This window comes from Chlamydotis macqueenii, chromosome 17 (genome assembly GCF_036417535.1).
Source record: "Chlamydotis macqueenii isolate bChlMac1 chromosome 17, bChlMac1.mat, whole genome shotgun sequence".
In the NCBI taxonomy this organism is placed as follows: Eukaryota; Metazoa; Chordata; class Aves; order Otidiformes; family Otididae; genus Chlamydotis; species Chlamydotis macqueenii.
The window spans coordinates 12,163,808-12,176,558 of NC_141572.1; the positions used below are offsets into that span (position 1 = coordinate 12,163,808).

General features: G+C 39.1%; 1 protein-coding gene across 4 annotated transcripts in view; it reads left to right on the plus strand.

Moving 5' to 3' along the window:
- The first annotated feature begins 4,062 nt into the window (after positions 1 to 4,062).
- CIT (citron rho-interacting serine/threonine kinase) overlaps positions 4,063 to 12,751 on the plus strand; it is a 73,995-nt gene continuing 65,306 nt past the window's right edge. For all 4 annotated transcript variants that reach the window (XM_086761806.1, XM_086761807.1, XM_010121475.2 and 1 more), the window contains exons 1-8: positions 4,063 to 4,158; positions 5,264 to 5,405; positions 6,664 to 6,839; positions 8,412 to 8,513; positions 8,725 to 8,867; positions 9,764 to 9,857; positions 11,061 to 11,264; positions 12,460 to 12,613. In XM_086761806.1, the coding sequence (XP_086617932.1) occupies positions 4,063 to 4,158; positions 5,264 to 5,405; positions 6,664 to 6,839; positions 8,412 to 8,513; positions 8,725 to 8,867; positions 9,764 to 9,857; positions 11,061 to 11,264; positions 12,460 to 12,613 (1,111 nt within the window). The remainder of the gene's footprint in view (positions 4,159 to 5,263; positions 5,406 to 6,663; positions 6,840 to 8,411; positions 8,514 to 8,724; positions 8,868 to 9,763; positions 9,858 to 11,060; positions 11,265 to 12,459; positions 12,614 to 12,751) is intronic.

A 12,751-nucleotide genomic window follows, 5' to 3' on the forward strand; every position in this document is an offset into this window, starting at 1 on the left:
CAAAAGAATCACTGAAGAATGCAATTTATTTCTGGGGTCCGTATACTCTGGGTTGTAAACTGCTACCGGTCTGCATGAATAGATTAACATTAAAATTTGGAAACAACAGAGCTGAAGAGATTTCCAAGGTAAGACAAAAAAAAAAATAGGTGTTTTTTGGTCAGGCTTAGCTCTTAGAGTTGTGATAGCAAAAGCCTTTTTTATTACCTCCTAGCTATATGTAAATTTCAAAGTTAGCATCCTGGGAGCAGTCATGAGTGTCTTGCTGCTCCAAAGATGAAGATATTTAAGAGTGACGCTGCTGAAAATACAGAAGTCCACAGCCAGATGCTGTTAGGGGGGATTGGGCATCTCTCTGCCCATTGAAATATGGCAATGTTAGTTTGGATGAGAATCTGAGTGCCGGGTTCTTGGCAAAAGCTGGCGTACCCGTATGCCTGATCTTTTACATTTACATAGTGTCTTAGATCCCAAGCAAGCCTGAAGGGTGTTACGGTGACAAGCAATCTTTGGAATATGGACACTTTGGCACACTATACAACAGCATGAGGGAGGAGAATTTTGGCCCAGGAAATAAAGGGAAACCCCTACTCTTATAATAAAAAAAAAGCCAAACAGATGGTAACCAATTCAATGCATGGTGAGATGTCAAAACATGTTGAGCACCATATTGGGACCTGTTTAGGGAAAATAATAGTTATTTATTCAGTTACATTTTTGAATGACCTACTTAATTTAATACTAAGGAATAAGCCCTTGTTTTGTACAATTGCAGGTCTGCTGCTGATCCTTCAAGTGAGGTTATCCACAGGAGTAGCTGCCAAGATCAAGAAGTGATATTTAATTTGAAAGTTATAAAGGCAAAGAAGTTGTGTACTATGGTTGCTCTTAATAAAAATACCAAAAGTATGAAGGAATCATCACTTTCACTCTGAAGACTTCAGATCATCAATTTAAAGAAAACGAAAATGTGTGGTGTTCTGAAAAGGTATTTATTTTTTTACCTGAGAAAGGGGTACTGAGGCTTTATCACTGAAACTGCACAGCTTTTCTCTCTCTCCTCTCCTGCCTCCATCTGCCACTTCAGCTTCTTTTCTTAATGTTTGATAACAGTTCTGGTGCAGCTGTATTTTTATGCTACTATTTCATTTTGTTAGTAGACATTCTAGTTTGTCAGTCTTTTACACAGCAACAAAGAAGAAAAAACAGTAAGTGATATTCTACCACATGGCTGCTTCTAGCAAAGTACGTGCTTAAGGGCCTTCTTGAAGGGAATTAATCTAACTTGAGCTCTCACCTGAGTTTTGAGGAAAAACAGAATCTGTCCCAAAGAATGCTTTGGAACAGCCAGCTTCCTTACTTGCAAGCACTTAACAGTACACACAAAAAAATGAAATCTTTATTTGGGAAAATTAAGTTATAAACATGAAAATCATTGCAACTAAACTTGTACTGTAGTTGAACAGTTGGGCAGCTGAGAGGCCAGTTAGATAACTGAGGCAGACTTGTTAGCCAAGTAGGGCTGTGCAACATAACTGGCTGGTCAAACAAATTCAGGATATTGTCTGGAAGACCCAAAAGTAGTGTTCATGTTGCAGAAGGGAGAGTGTAGCCTACTGTGGATGAGATGAAACCTTTAATGGCCCACCTCCTCATCCAGTTTGTGCATCAGCTGTTCCAAACCATCCTGCAAAGATGGAAAGAGAATCAGCCACACTTGGTTATTTGAACACAATATGGAAATCAGCTGTCAGAAAGACAAGCCAGCTCTTTTTCTTCTCCCACTTACTAAATCTAAACTAATGTACAGAATACAGTAATTTCTCAAGTGGTGTTAGAAACAGTGTTGGATATTTAACATTAATTTTGGCAATTAAAAGAGACGAGGCTAATGGCATTTGTGCAGAAGAAGGGGAAAGGCAGAGAAGCCTGAAGTTCTTCTCTTAGTTTGGATGGCAGACAATGAGATGTGTCCAAAATGTAGGACAGAGTACCCTGGAACAGTACACTGGAACAGGTTGCCCAGAGAGGTGGTGGAAGCCCCATCCCTGGAAACGTTCAAGGCCAGGCTCGATGAGGCTCTGAGCAACCTGATCTGGTTGGGGATGTCCCTGCTCCTTGCAGGGGGGTTGGACTGGATGGCCTTTGAAGGTCCCTTCCAACCCTAACCATTCTATGATTCTATGATAGGGTTCCAAATATCAAGGCAGGATGTGATATTTTACTAAAATGCGCTAGCATGAAAACTGACCGGTTTACAAAAAGGAAGCTCTTTATCACACTTCTTTTTAAGAGCTCATCTCTCTTGTGCAATGCAGTTGTGGATGAGACACAATGACAGTGTCCTGAATGGAATCCAGAAAGCAAATTGGCAGTGCAGGTGGTGGACAATAAATTAGATTTTTAGAACTCTTTCAGGTTTAATAACTGGAAATGAATCCATATATGTGAGTTTGAGACAAGAAATACACCAAAAATATGTCAGTGTTCCAGGGGTGGACTGGAAGAGGTAGAAGGAAGCACAAATCTGTAAAATAATTTCTATAAAGTGATAATATAATCAATCCATCAGTGCATTACTCTATCAGCTATATGCCAAACCACTATTAGCATAATTAAAATGATTGCTGGATAGCAAAACATCTTATTTTATGTCACTATACAGCAACATGATTATTTTTAAGGAACCCTATCACCTAGATTCCTGTTACCAGCTTAAATCCTGCCAAAACACTGTGTAACAAAGACCTGTACTTTGAAATAGCATCCAGTGTTTTGCATAACTGTGATGTTTGCAGATAGCATCGATGCTTCGTGCTGATGTTCGCCATCACTGCACCGATCCATTGTTGAACAAGGTCATGCTGCATTCCACCTAGCATTCTGATGGGCGGCACGTAGCCGCTCTGGAGGGGATGCAGAGCTGGAACGTTTTCACCAGTGCTTCACTTGAAAGTTAATTACCCTATATATGAATAAAATGGCCACACATATCACAAAAAAAAATTAAATTTGGACATAAAGGTCAAATAAGCATTTTGCACAAGAAAATTTAAAGCTTCTGAAAACATTATTTCCCCTCTGGCTGTCCTGCCTGGCAGTTAGCTGCTGCCAGCTATGACGTCTAGTCTACGGTTGAACCAGCTCCAGTCAGAACTATTACGAATGAGTCATTTTTGTCTTTCAAGATTTGGCAAAGGGGAGGGGAAAAAAAAAAAAGGTAAAATACAGGACAAGTGGTGTGCACTTTACGGGAACCAACCCGTGAGAGCTGGGCAGCGCACAGCAGTACCCGACCGCCGCCACCCGCCGACTGCGGGGGCCCCGTCGTGCCTGCCCCTAACATCCCCCTCTTCCCCCCAACGGCCGAGCGGCAACGGCCCCTCGGCCCGGAGGGGAGCGGGGGCGGCACCGGCCCCCTCAGCGGCAGGCAGGCCGGACAGACCGCCAACCTGACGGTTAAAACCGTTAACGGTTCGCGGGCGTGACGCATAGCTGATGTCCCCGGGGGCCGCAGCCGCGCCTCTAGGGAGACCGCGCCTCGCGACGCCCGCGCTTCCGCCAGACCGGCCTCGGGATTGGCTGAGGCGGGGGCGCTTGGCGCGCGTCATGGGAAGTGATGGTGGGCGGGAGACGCCCGTCGCTCCGTTCAAACCTGGATGGCGGTAAAGCGGGGCGGCAGGTGGGGAGAGCGGCGCGGGGTGGCGGGGGGCCGGGGCGCGGCTGTGGGGGTGCAGGCTCGGGCTCTTGCGTGGCGGGCAGCGGCTCCTGAACGCCGCTGTCTGGGGAGCCCTGCGCCGTTAGCGTTTGTTTTCTGTCTGCAGCCCTTCCCTCTCCCCGCCTTTCCCAGAAAACACGTTGATTGCTGTTGCGCTGGATACGCGCTCAAACTTGCTAGCTTTAATAAATTTTGTGTCCAAGGAAATAAAGGCAGTGCTTAAGTTATACCCCACTCATCTCCTTTTTTTTTTAATTGCCTCTGCTTCAAAGTCCCAGTTCTCTTTTTTTTTTTTTTTTTTTTTTTTTTTTTAGGTGATCCTTTCTAGAAGATAATCTGTAAAGATGTTGAAGTTTAAATGCGGTGCCCGAAATCCAGTAGAGGCAGGACCGATGGAGCCCATCACCAGCCGAATTTCTCGGTTAAATCTGCTCTTTCAGGTAAAGAGCATCAGGCATAGGATTGCTGATCTCTGTTCTGTCTGTGTCCGTGCCCCACGTATCAAAATACAGTTTTGCTTGTTCATGTGACCACTCGAAGTGTGCCCATGTGTTTCTTCCAGTGCCTAAGGGGGGCTGATAGGAAAGATGGGGAGAAACTCTTCAGCAAGGCCTGTTGTGAAAGGATGAGGGGTAATGGTTTTAAAATAGAAGGAGATAGATTCAGACTGGATATCAGGAAGAAATATTTTACACTGAGGGTGGTGGCACACTGGAACAGGTTGCCCAGAGAGGTGGTAGATCCCCCATCCCTGGAAACATCCAAGGCCAGGTTGGACAGGGCTCTGAGCAACCTGATCTAATCAGAGATGTCCCTGCTCCTTGCAGGGGGGTTGGACTGGATGGCCTTTGAAGGTCCCTTCCAACCCAAACCATTCTATGATTCTTTGGAGGAAGGGGTAAAAGAAGGTGATAACTTGTTGAAATTCAAAGCGTGTACCTGGTTTGCACAAAGTTCAGTGGATAGTAGATGGTCTTATGTGCTTATGTTTATGTGCATCTGTTAAATGTTCTAGCCTGAGAGGATTTTCCCACATAAAGATGGAATATTGTGTTCTGTGTCCTGTGATCTGCATTTTTTTTTTTCATGAGTGATGTAGCTGAGGGTTTGTTGTGAGCTGAGTTTACCTTGCTAGTAGCTGTTTGATCCTCTAAGGTTCAACAGCTTTTCTTTCTAGAGTCAATATTGATACCGATTGCTTAAAGTATTTGTACCATGAAAAAAACTGCATGGTACAATGTCAAGAAAAAAGCCAGTCAGGCCAGAGTCATCAGTAGGATGTAGATAGTTTAAAGAAAGCTGTGATTTGAACTTTAACAGTCTTTACAGGATTGCTTTGTCTAAAAGTAAAATACCTGTAACAAGTATTACAGATAAACATAGTGAGTTGATGTATTTACCTCACACTTCTGCGTAATTTTTCTAATTTCTGAAGCAGTGATTTTTAAATGGATAATATAATATCTGCTCTATACATATGTTATTGATTTGAGGCTTTTCATTGTTGTTTTAGACTCCATCTGCTGTTGCTTCTTTTTTTTCCAGGGGAAGCCACTCTTTGTGACTCAACAGCAGATGTCTTCTCTCTCCCGGGAAGGCATCCTTGATTCTTTATTCGTTCTTTTTGAAGAATGCAGAAACCCCGCTTTAATGAAAATTAAACACGTTGGCAACTTTGTCAAGAAGTGTAAGTTTGTTTAGACTAATTTTCAGGTGTTATTTTAAAAGATGGTGCTTAAGAATCTGAAGGTTTAAATAATACTTTAGATGCTTTGATTCGCTAGTGATTGTAACGCAGAACTTCGAACATCTGACTTTTTGTGGGCAGAATCAACATTGCAAAGGGGAACTTGGCAATCTTAGTAGGGCTTTGTTCAGGTCCGAAAAGGTCAAATGCAAGTAACTTTTGAAGTGCTGTGCCTCAAATGTACATCCTTCTTAGTCTGTACTATATTTATAGTTGAGCAGGCATTTTCTTTAAAAATGTCTATGTACTGCATACAGCAAAGCTCCAAGTCCATGCAGTAGAAGGACGTCAGAAGTTGAGAGCCGGACAGTGACTAGAGGTGTGAGATGGGGAGGAAAATATAGAAAGGAATTTGGTAATACTTGGCTCTTTCAGCTTGAAGTAATCTTTTGGATTCCATGTGTTATCCATATTTTGTATGTGTAACTTGTAAATAATAACTCTGCTTCACAACTATAATTTTTGACGGAGTAAATATTTTATTGATGATGTGCTCAGATTCTTTTTTTTTTGAGGGGGAAAAAGAAAGTTAATCAATTTTTCTATTAAGATATACTAGAAAGCCATTTGGTTAAGAGTAACTTTTCATGCCCTCTGTAATAGTTCCATCTAACGGTTTCTAGATATTATTAGCAGACAGTAATTTTTTGCTAGTCTGAAGAATTTTTAGAACGATCTACAGAGAGCAGTTGATTATCACAGTGCGTACTTGTTGAAACTAGTCAATGGAAAACTTGAACTGAATATCTGAAATAGAATGTCTATGGTTATTTGTTAGACAATAGACTAGTGCCTCCCACAGGCAAAGGAGGAAACCCTGCCACTTGACTTGTAGACTCGGCTGGGTAAAACCCTTGTGTTGGTAAAGTATGGTTGAAAAGAAATGAGAAACATCATAGGCTGATAGCCTCTTTTGTTATGAATGGGACAGGATTATGGTTGCTATGGGAACCATCTTAACACTTCCTGATTTTTTTGTATGTACCATATTTCAATCTTAACTGTGCATTAGTACAGTCTTTTTCCAGTTCTTATGCATACTGGGTTTTTTTTAAGAAGTATATTCTGGAATAATTTAACATTTTTTTCAAGAGTCTGGAACTAAATTTTTTTTTGTTTTCTTTTATTCCCCATTTATGATGTGTTCATTGTGAAATGCCAATTGGCTAATGTAAAAATAAGTGTTTTATTTTTACAGATGCAGAGACTATAGCTGAATTAAGGGAACTGCAACCCAGTGTGAAGGATTTTGAAGTAAAGAGCGTGGTTGGCTGTGGTCACTTTGCAGACGTAAAAGTAGTAAGAGAGAAAGTTACTGGTGATGTTTATGCTATGAAGGTGATGAGCAAGGAATCCTTGTTGGCGCAGGAGCACGTATGTATATTTTTCTGTTAAAACAATAGAACAATAAGTTACAATTTATTAAACATTTCATTTTTGTCACTACTAATAGAATTAAGTTAAAAATGTATCTTGAGAAGGATCATCCTACGTTTCAGTGAAGTACTGTGTTTGTGTGTTTAAAAGCCATTGTCATAGACCATGAATCTATTGGGTGAGGTGTCATCCAAAACAAAAAATGACCCTTGTCTTAAAGAACTTTCCATTTAATTGTCAGACAACTAAAAGCAGATTAAGAAAATACTAGATCAGTATTGATCAGCATGATGATGGCTTGAATTTTCAGGCAATCTATTCATTAAGTTTTTTTTATTTTAAAGAGTGACATAGAATGTCAAGAGTGGGTGTGAAGGCAAACTGTGGTGACTGGATTTTTGTGGAGAGCCTCTCACTAGCTTGAGAAATGTGTTACTTAAAAACTTATAAAAGGGATAATGGAGGTTGTTATCCTAATTTGGTGAGAAACAGAAGTTAATCTTTCACTGGCATGAGATGACAAGTAGGACAGAGATAATCCATGAAAGACTTCGTGAATTTATACAGCAATATCTACATCAGTTGTTCCCAATGTTTGGTGCAGTTAGGTTGCTCCTGAGATCCCTTAGCGTTGTTTGTGGCTATCAAAAATGAATGTAAAGTAAAATTACTCTTGTTATGGCATAGGCTGACAAGAAAGCAAGGTATGATACTACCCTCAATATGGAGTAATAATTTTAAACTACAAGGAGGTTGATTCAGACTAGATACGAGGAAGAAGTTTTCTACGATGAGGGTGGTGGAGCACTGGTCCAGGTTGCCCAGAGAGGTGGTGGATGCCCCATCCCTGGAAACATTCAAGACCAGGTTGGACGGGACTCTGAGCAACCTGATCTGGTTGGAGATGGAGGTTGGACTAGGTGGGCTTTAACGATCCCTTCCAGCCCTAACCATTCTGTGATTCTATGATACCTGCTCAATTTTGTTGAGTGTGGGTCAGTGAAACCAGGGAATGTTGATCTAAAAGAACTGGCAGTGTCTCTGTAATAAAATTGATTTACTGTTTTCTGGTTGCACATCTAAATAATTAAATAGTTCCTAGAGGATTATTTCAAGAAAGCCCTGCGTTTTAATACCTTACAATTAATTTGTTACTGAATTAGCTGTAACATGCTATACCATAATTGCTCTAGCTTCTTTTTTGCTTGTCTGAATCTTTTGAGATTAGTTTTATTTTGTTAGTGCACATCCAGATGAGGTCAACCGGCACTCCAGACTGGTAGAAAGGGGAGTTTGAAAGGGGAGCTGGCCTTTGCTGCAGGGACTATTCAGTTGAAAGCAAGCTAGACGACAAAAGATGGGAAAAGGAATAAAATTACTTTTTTAAAGGTGCACATTGCAAGGAAATAGCATTTAGTATTGTTGTAGTTCAGCTGCACAGTTTCTGTGTAATTTTTTTTAATGAGACATACCTTTGGTACAGACTCAAATCTGTCTAAAACTAGGAGATTCTAATGTATTCTAATGCATTTTCATCATGATATAACTGAACATTGCCTTTTTTTGTAGGTGTCTTTTTTTGAGGAAGAACGCAGTATACTATCTCAGAGCACTAGTCCATGGATTCCACAGTTGCAATATGCATTTCAAGACAGGAAAAATCTCTACTTGGTAATGCCTAGTCTTTGTTTCTTTTCTCCTCTATTGAACACTATTGCCATTGTTACGTTGAAGAACAATGTGATGGTTGAAATGTGCTCATCTGTAAATTTTCCTGCATTCCATGTAACTGTTTCATACATGTCCAGGGTAATATGGAGGGGTTGAATGGAGTGTCTTTTATACACATGGACTGTATCTGTTCCTTTAAAATTTTATGTAGGTTATGGAGTATCAGCCTGGAGGAGACTTACTGTCACTCTTAAACCGATATGAGGACCAACTAGATGAGAGTATGGTGCAGTTTTATCTTGCAGAGTTGGTTTTAGCCATTCACAGTGTCCATCAGATGGGTTATGTACACCGGTAGGTAAAGATTGCTTTGCATTGCACTTAGTATTTGATCAGTGTTATTCCAGAAGAAGTGTTCTGGAATGATGCGTGCTTGTTTATTTATATTCCATCCTCTTTTGGGATAGTATTTCACATGCTGTATTAGAAGAGAAAATTAGAAAACTAATCGGATTCCAACTATAATTGTAGCTAAAGGCATTAACTTTGATGTAAAGTTCAAATTAATATCAAGAAAGAATTGTTACATATATTTTCAGGAGGCTTAGTAAAAAGAAGCTTTAATGTTGCACTACAAAAAATTAAAATCTTTTCCAGAGATTGTTGCTTTTAGCACCAAGTAGTATGAGAAATTAGTGCAATTGTTAAAACTTGTGTGCTGCTTGGTGAACAGGGCAGTGTAGGGTATTGGAGTAGTTAAATATCACAGATATTTCCTAAAGATTATATCAAGGCTTGAAGGCTATTACTGTATATATTTTCAGATCATGTTGGTGTTTGATTAATTTATTCCATTCTAAGGCTTTGGAAATGTTTTGAAGTATTTTTTGTTCCAAGCAGCTGGCTGCTGTTGGCAGCTTGGCTGTTCCAAATAGTGGTTACACTTAGAGCATGGCCTGTGGCTTTCTAAGGCAAGGTAGCTGAGCTGCCTGGATTTGAAAGATGTACAGAGTAAGTTCTGAGGAAATTTGGGAAGAAAACTACATAACACTTCACTGTAACTCAGTTACAGTGTAGTCAAGCTGTGAAACCACCTTCTCTTTCCGTCTTCTTTCAATAATTATTAACTTTCCATGAAATAAGAGGTACTTTACTACTTTCATATTCGCTTGGAAACAGAGCAGCAGTTGGAAATAAGACTCCCACTTGTTAAGATTTTATGCAACTAATTGCTTTCTTCTTGCTTCCAGAGATATCAAACCAGAGAATGTTCTTATTGACCGAACAGGACACATTAAACTGGTGGACTTTGGGTCAGCTGCCAAAATGACAGTGAACAAAATGGTAATAACGTGGATTTAAAATGGTTTATTTGGATAGTCAACTTAAAAAGGGAACACTAACTTTTATATCTCTTCCTTGATTACACCTTGTTCTTCTGCCTTTCTTGTCCAATATGGAATCTATTCACAGTGGTATTTTTCCATTTATGAATGGCTTTTCAAACCTTTTGCAGCTCTCATTGTTCATAATTGAACTGAAAACGGTGTTTGTTGTAACTAAGGTGGCATAGTTTTGAAGACCAGGAGCTCTTGATTAAAATGAGTGACATTCCGGTGTTCTGGGCTTTATTTACCAGAAAACACTGTATTCAAAGCTACGAATCGGTTGAGTTTTTTTTTTTTTTATAAGTTGCTTGTAAATTTAGGTAACTATATACAATTTCAAGTGATAATTTGAAATTAAAATGTATCTAAGTGAGAGTATGAAGTTTGATTTTTGTCTTGTTTTACAATTTTGATTTTTAGTAGTGTTTTCTTAGTATTGTAACTCTTAATACTCTCTTTTCCCGGTTATTCCCTTTTCAGTGCTTCTCTGCATTGCATTTTTCTTTAAATTTTTTCTTGTGTTATCTTTTCAGTCACCTTCAGGTTTTTGTGTAGGTCTGCCTGCTGTTTTGTTTCTCTCTTTATGCCACTCAGTGCACAATTGATTGCAGTTTTGGCTCCTGAATTACCTTTTCTAAACACTCCAGAAATTCCAATACTAGTACTTTGCTGATCATGAGCACAAGGTAAAAAGGTAGGGATGACACAGAATGGAATGAGGGCAGGAAATATTTATGTTTAAATGTGACTATTGTAATTTCTGCTGTGATGTCCCTGTTACTACTAGTTGAAGCAGTAGTGCTAAAGTATGTATGCTGCTTAAAACATCAGTGTTTAGTAATCCTGTGCTTTTTAGAGTGCCATTTTTCTACTTCAGCTGTTTGTAGTTTCTAGTAACCGTTAGCTCTGATAATTTGACTGTTTTTTTAAAATATCAAATAGCTTACTTTCTATTTGTTTATCAGCAGTTTCCTTAACCTTGCACTTTTTTGCTTAATAGACTTGCTTAAAATTTCTTAAAATTCACTTGGAGGTCTGAACATTATGTGTCTTATTAAAAAAAAACCAATACACACAAAAAAACCCTGATTTGTTTTATTACTAAGATCGCAGTGAACAGAAAGTGCTGTACTTTCACTTGGTATATCTTTGCTTCTAGGTAAATGCCAAACTACCTGTTGGCACACCTGACTACATGGCACCAGAAATGCTAATGGGGTTGAATGGGGATGGCAAAGCTTCTTATGGTCCAGAATGTGACTGGTGGTCCCTAGGAGTCATTGCGTACGAAATGATTTATGGAAGATCTCCGTTCACTGAAGGGACTTCAGCAAAAACTTTCAATAACATCATGAATTTCCAGGTAGACAGAACTCCTTCCATGTTCTTGGGTAAAAAGGCTGTAACTAGAGAACATGTTTTTACAGTTGGAAAAAGAAGCTTATGGCTGTCTCTTACTTTGTCAGGTTCATAAAATATTTAGAATATATGCTTTCTGTTGTTTTTATATCTCTCTGTATGGTAGATATCCGTTGTTTTTTGGTTTTTGGTTTTTTTTTTGTTTGTAACAAGTGTTTAAAATTAACCATCTGCAATGCATGAATTAAAAAAGATTTAGCTGTCCATCTTGGGCAACTGTAATTGCAGTATCTCCAAAATGATGAATTGTGGATTGATAAAGTTCTTGAATATTACTAAATGTTTCTGAATAGTAAAGACAAGGGCTGTAGAAAGGCTTGAGGATGTTGAGTGTCTGCATGATTAAAACATGATGTGAAATTTAGCGTAAAGAAACTTAAACCAATGCATATGAAGGGAAAAGTATCCCAACTTTACTGAGTGGTGGGCTGAAGAACAGTATCTTGATGTTATAATCTATGCAAATGTTAGTTTAGTTCTTAGTAGCAATCCAAAAAGCAGCACATAGAACCCTAGGAGTTAGTAGGAAAGAAAAAAAAAATCATGTATAGCTGGGAGGAAGTAAACAAAGAATGGTTGCCTATTATCTCTTCTAATGAGGGAATTAGGAGCATCATATGAAAGTAGCCAGCAGTAACCACGTTACAAACAAAAAAGAATACTTCATATAGCACATTCTCATGCTGAAGAGCTTTTTGCCTTAAGTTTGCAGCTACTGAATGTTTATATGGGTTCAAGGAGTGATTAGAAAACTTCATAGAAGAAGAATTCATTGAGAACTGGCAAATACAAATACATCTTCGCTGGTTCAGAAAATCCTAAGCCACAAATCCTTGGAAGTTTGGGAGAATTTTCTGGGGAAGTGTCTTTTATTCTTCCATTTGTGTATGCCATTGGCCATTGTTCAGCATAAGATGGTGATCTGAGTCTACCATTTGTCTGATTGGGTATGGTTCTTCCTGCGTCCTTATCTGTACTGCGGTAAATGCATATAAAAATCTATTTTGAAAAATGTCTCCTATTTGTAAGCTATAAATACTTATCCTTTGTGCCTGACATAACTCAGAATAATGAAACTTAATCTTACTGTTCTGGGACTGTTTTCCAGCTGAGCAGAAGTCTTTTTCTTCCTAATGCAGAGATTTCTGAAGTTCCCAGAGGATGTGAAAGTTAGTAGTGAATTTCTTGATCTGATCCAGAGCCTCCTTTGTGGGCAGAAGGAAAGGCTGGGTTATGAGGGACTCTGCTGCCATCCATTTTTTTCTAAAATTGACTGGAATAATATCCGTAACTGTAAGTAGAATAATAGTGTATTTATAAACAATTTCTGTTTCTTTGGGTGACATGAAAATTTGTACAATGTGAGTATTTAAGTGTGTTTGATCTGAATAATTATTCATAATGAAACAGGACTGTGTCCCGGGGCAGATG